The sequence below is a fragment of the Asparagus officinalis genome, chromosome 8, assembly GCF_001876935.1.
Source record: "Asparagus officinalis chromosome 8, Aspof.V1, whole genome shotgun sequence".
Lineage (NCBI taxonomy): Eukaryota > Viridiplantae > Streptophyta > Magnoliopsida > Asparagales > Asparagaceae > Asparagus > Asparagus officinalis.
The window spans coordinates 93,091,191-93,096,374 of NC_033801.1; the positions used below are offsets into that span (position 1 = coordinate 93,091,191).

The 5,184-nt window shown below is 36.6% G+C and overlaps 1 protein-coding gene across 1 annotated transcript in view; it reads left to right on the forward strand.

Moving 5' to 3' along the window:
• LOC109821536 (uncharacterized aarF domain-containing protein kinase At1g71810, chloroplastic) overlaps positions 1-5,184 on the forward strand; it is a 48,637-nt gene that overhangs the window by 43,097 nt on the left and 356 nt on the right. Inside the window, exons 21-22 of the mRNA XM_020387717.1 lie at positions 4,037-4,156; positions 5,149-5,184. The exon at positions 5,149-5,184 is cut by the window's right edge and continues 356 nt beyond it. Coding sequence (XP_020243306.1) covers positions 4,037-4,156; positions 5,149-5,184 — 156 coding nt within the window. The remainder of the gene's footprint in view (positions 1-4,036; positions 4,157-5,148) is intronic.

Here is a 5,184-nt window from a genome sequence, read left to right on the forward strand (position 1 = left end):
AGAGGAAGAGAAGGAATTACCTGTAACAAACTCAGATTGTTGATTTGTCCTCGGTTCAGGATCATAGTTGTGCTGTAGTGTCAATTCATCTTTTCTTTTCCTATGATTCTTCTTCAAGTAAACAATCCCTTTCCAAGTTCGGTCACCTTCCTTGAATCTATTACTTGTTATTTTAGGAGAATTATCATGTTGTGGTATTAGAGTAGGTTGTCCCTTATTTTTTGTTTCCAAAGATTATTTTTCAGAATTTTGGTTTTCAGATTGATTTTCAAATGTAGGCCTAGGTTCCGGAAAAACATCACCCATAGTGAGAGGAGTTTCGAAGAACGAATCTTGGCCATTTGCTATAGGTGCAAGGGTACTGGTTTCATAATCTTGTGAAAGAAACACATCATCTGAGAGAAAAACATCGCCAGAGTTAACAAATGAATCTTCCTTAAAAGTCTCCCCCTGAAGATGAATATCTCTAAAAAAAGGTTGTTTTTCAAGAAATGTGACATCCATTCTGACAAATTTTTTTTTCGATATCGGATCAAAACATTTATAGCCTTTCTGAGTTGGTGAGTAACCAATGAAGACACATTTTATAGCTCTAGGCTCAAGCTTTCCAAGTTTTCTATGTTCATGAACAAAAGCTGTACAACCAAATATTTTTAGAGGTAGATCAGCAGAAAAGCCTATTAGTTGGAAAACAATTTGAGAAAACTTGGAAAGGAGTTTGAAATTGTAAAACCTTGGAAGGCATTCTGTTTATTAAGTATGCAGCAGTTAAAACAGCCTCTCCCCACAAATATTTAGGAACTTTAGTTGAAAAAAGTAAAGCACGAGCCACCTCCAACAGATGTTTATTTTTTCTTTCAGCAATACCATTCTGTTTGGGTGTTTCGATACAAGAACTGTGATGAATTATTCCTTTTTCAAGAAATTTTTTTTCCAAGATCATGTTAAAATACTCTTTTCCATTATCACTTCTGAAAACTTGTATATTAGTCTGAAATTGAGTCTGCACCATATTGTAAAAATTTTTAAAAACCCGTTCGGCCTCTGATTTTTCTTTCAATAAATACACCCAGCAAAGTCGAGTATGATCATCTGTAAATTTGATGAACCATCTCTTGTTAGAAAGTGTATTTATCTTATTAGAACCCCAAACATCATTGTGAATAATAGTGAAAGGTTTTGATGGTTTATATGGTTGTGAAGGCAAAAAAGTACGGTGGTGTTTTGCAAATTCACAAATTTCACAATGAAACAAAGATGGATCTTTATTGCCAAACAACTTAGGAAACAAATGTTTTAAATATTTAAAACTTGGGTGACCTAATCTAAAATGCCATAACATAATATTATTATTAGAAATAGAAATAGATTCAAAGTAGGAACTTATTGGTTGAGATTGTCGTCTTGATTCAGATCCATCATCAAAGAAGTAGAGTCCTCCACTCTGTTTAGCACTGCCAATCATCCTCCCCGAAGTCAAATCCTGGAACACACAATGAGTTGGGAAAAAATTAGTTTGGCAATTTTGATCATGAGTTAGCTTACTAACTGACAAAAGATTACAAGAAAGTCTAGGAACATGAAGAACATCTTGAAGAGTGAGTGATAAAGACACTACAACAAAACCTTTTCCTGCAATGGCTGAAAGAGAGCCATCTGCAATGTTAATTTTCTGGTTATCTGCACAAGGACTATATGAAGAAAAAAGGTTTGACAACCCTGTCATATGATCGGTTGCACCTGAATCGATGATCCAGGTGCGATCGAAGTTGACACTAATGAGAGCTGCTTTAAAGTAATCACCTTTTTGAGCTAATGAACAAGAAGGAATTTTCTGAGACTCGAGAAGTTTGTACAGTTGGTCTATCTGTTCCTTGTTGAACGGAAATGAACTTGAAGAAGACTGCTGCTCTTGATTTGAGACACTAGCCTGAAGAGCACGCCCCTCTCCACCATACTTCTTCTTCCAGTCTTGAGGCTTGCCATGAATTTTCCAACATGTTTCTCGCGTGTGCCATGGGCGTTTGCAGTGGTCGCACCACGGCCGCTCTGATCGCTTACCATCCTTCTTCGCTTCCTCCTGAAAACCCCGAGTTACAAGGGCAGAACTTTCTACTTCCGAGTTAGTAGTAATAGGAACAGATTTGTTAAGCATCACATTCTGCCGTGCTTCTTCTCTCCGAACTTCTGAGAAGGCCTCACGAATTGTTGATAGAGGAGTTTTCCCTAAAATTCGACCCCGCACCTCATCTAACTCCTTGTTAAGTCCTGCCAGGAACATGAAGACACGATCATTCTCCTGTCGTTTCATAAACCGGACACTATCATTTGCGCACTCCCATATATCATCATAACAGAGATCCAACTCCTGCCACAGGATCATCAACTCGTTGTAGTAGGAGGTTACATCTCGGTCACCTTGTTTCGCATGCCAAAGTTTGGATTTTAAACCAAAAATCTGCGAAGAATTCTCTAGGTCAGAATATGTATCCCTGACTGCCTCCCAAACATCTTTAGCCGTTGGCAGGAACATGAAGGGCTTGCCAATTGAGGGTTCCATTGAATTCACCAACCACGCAATAATCAAAGAATTTTCTGATCTCCAAGTCTTGAGAGTCGGATCTTCATCTGCAGGTTTTTTCACTTCTCCTGTCAGATATCCACGCTTCCCTTTACCTTCCAATATCAAATGAACGGTTTGCGACCATTCCGTGTAATTTTTTCCATTTAGACGGTGGATATTCACTTGGAGCGAATTAGAGTGCCCCTCCAAACCATTGAACGAGATGAAGGAGTTCAGATTTGAACTCACGGTGCTTTCCCTTGACACTGTTGAGTCCTTGTTGGTCGCACCAGTCAAAGCCGTCTTCCACTGATTTTGGTTCGCCATAGATAATCCAGAGATCAGATGCACTGTTCACGAGGCGACACTGTTCACACAGTGGTACTGTTCATACGGGAAGTTACCCGCTCTGATACCATGAAAGAAAAGATAGAGAGAGGAAAACACTCTTTTTTATTGTATATATTAATATGAATTACATCAGTGTTTAAATAGGACAGGGCATAAGACAAGGTTCCTAAAATTAAGGAACAGAAAATAGTAACAAAGAGGAAAAATAAGGAAACAACTAAAAATAGAAATATCCTATTAATTCAAATTCAAATTTCCTAATTCTATGGAATCAGATTTCCTAACTTTCCTACACAACCTAAGGAATCAATTAGAATAGTCATAGAGACTATCCTTACTATTTATCAAATTTCTGTAGCATGTAGTAATGCTACAGTTAGGAGTGTTGATATAAGTCTTATGCTTAATGGTAACCTAAATTTTTTAGAATATACTAAGGGGAAGGGATTTTGAACATAATCTTTTGCATTAGCAATGGCAAGGTGCACAGTATCAGAAAGAAATATAACTTATCAATTGTCCAAGTGACCTTTTCTTTCTGTCACTGTTATTGTTGAGAAAAATTCACTGATCACTTGGTCTTCTACCTGCTACGTGAAATGGATGTTAGTAGTCGAGTAAGGTATTGATTAGGTCATTTATCTCCTTTAAATTTTTTATCATTGCTTTCGATAATTTGAGATGAAGAGAAGTCAAATGGAAAAATATCATCTGGATTCTGGGTTGTGGTTAATTCCATATGAATCATGTGTTCCCACAGATACATGCACAAATTTCACAAATGGAAACACGGATGAGCATACATCCAAAAATCATGGTGAAGAATACATTTATGTAATAAAATGACTATTCACTTACCAAAATTCAGAGGCTGACTGATAAAGTATGAACGTTGCTCAACATAAACAAATAATAGCAGGGAGGCTTCATCCTTCCTTTTGACAGATCTATATAATTTTCTGGTTATTCTTTCAAGTGAGGAATTTGGTGTCCTTTTATATGTACATTAGTATTCTTGTCACCTCTATAACTCAGTGTCAAGGACAAATTAGCTGATTGCTACAATACCTTTGAATAAAATCATCATTTTCTAACAATAATAAATTATCATGATATCTGCAGAGAATAGAACTGACAAATGCCGAACACAGTGGCAAGGTATACATGGAGGAAGTTTCTTCAGTTATTATTCAGATAACATCCACTCAAGAATTTTTGCCGGTTCTTTCTGTCATTCCAGAGGTATGAATGTGAACATGTTTGAACATGTGAGTAATTACACTGCTTTCGTGCACTCGATCTCTCTAGAAATACAAGCATGTATAGTTGTAGAGAAAGCAAGCAGCAGTCTTTTTTCTCGAAATATTTAGAATTGGATCTGGACTTAACGGATCTTTTCAGCACAGTTTAGATCTTTTCTGCATCTTGTTTATTGATCTTTGTAGTGCATCATTTGAGTGGAGTGGGTACTGTTATTAAGTATTCATTTTGTTTAGCACATGCAACCCTCAAAGCATAACCTCTGGGGATGCCTTGAAATTTGATCAGAGATGCCATGTTCTAGAAAATCTTCACATGAGGTTGCAATTACCTGATTTGATTTGGATTTTTTTAATAGATCAGAAAAAACTATAACAGTATCCAGATTGGTTAATCACAATAGCTTCATCTGCTCATAGTCACTAGACAATGATAATTTAGGTGGTATTTCTTTTATGCTAGCGTCAGATATTTAAAAGATAGTGATACATTGCAGTTTGTTCATTTATCATCTACAGAATATTGTGGCCTCTAACATTTATTATGTGCACCAGGAAACTCAAGATGAAGCATTCCAAAAATACTGGTGCACTACTTAATCTAGTGACTTAATCTAATTTTATATAACTTTGTACATTCACATACTACAAGGATTATCAAATATTTGAAGTCTCGGGGACTTTTGCTTCTACAACTTGGTTTTCTTACATTTGTATCAACAAGAGCGAGAAAGCCATTGTTCAAAATTTTTTTGGTTGGCGACCTGAGTTCTATTCTTTCATCTAGTTATTTTTCGATGACTTAAAACATTTCTAACCGAAAAAAGAAAAATATCAGTACACCTTCTTTCCTTGAGGACTTCTCTATGCCATATCTCTGTAGACCAGAATTGCGTCAGCACCCTTAAGTATGACGATGCTTTCCCTTGTGTACTAATGAGACTGTTTTATGCTCTTATTTCTAAAATGTATCAGCTTCCACCAGAATCCCAACAGCAGCTGATTCGGCTG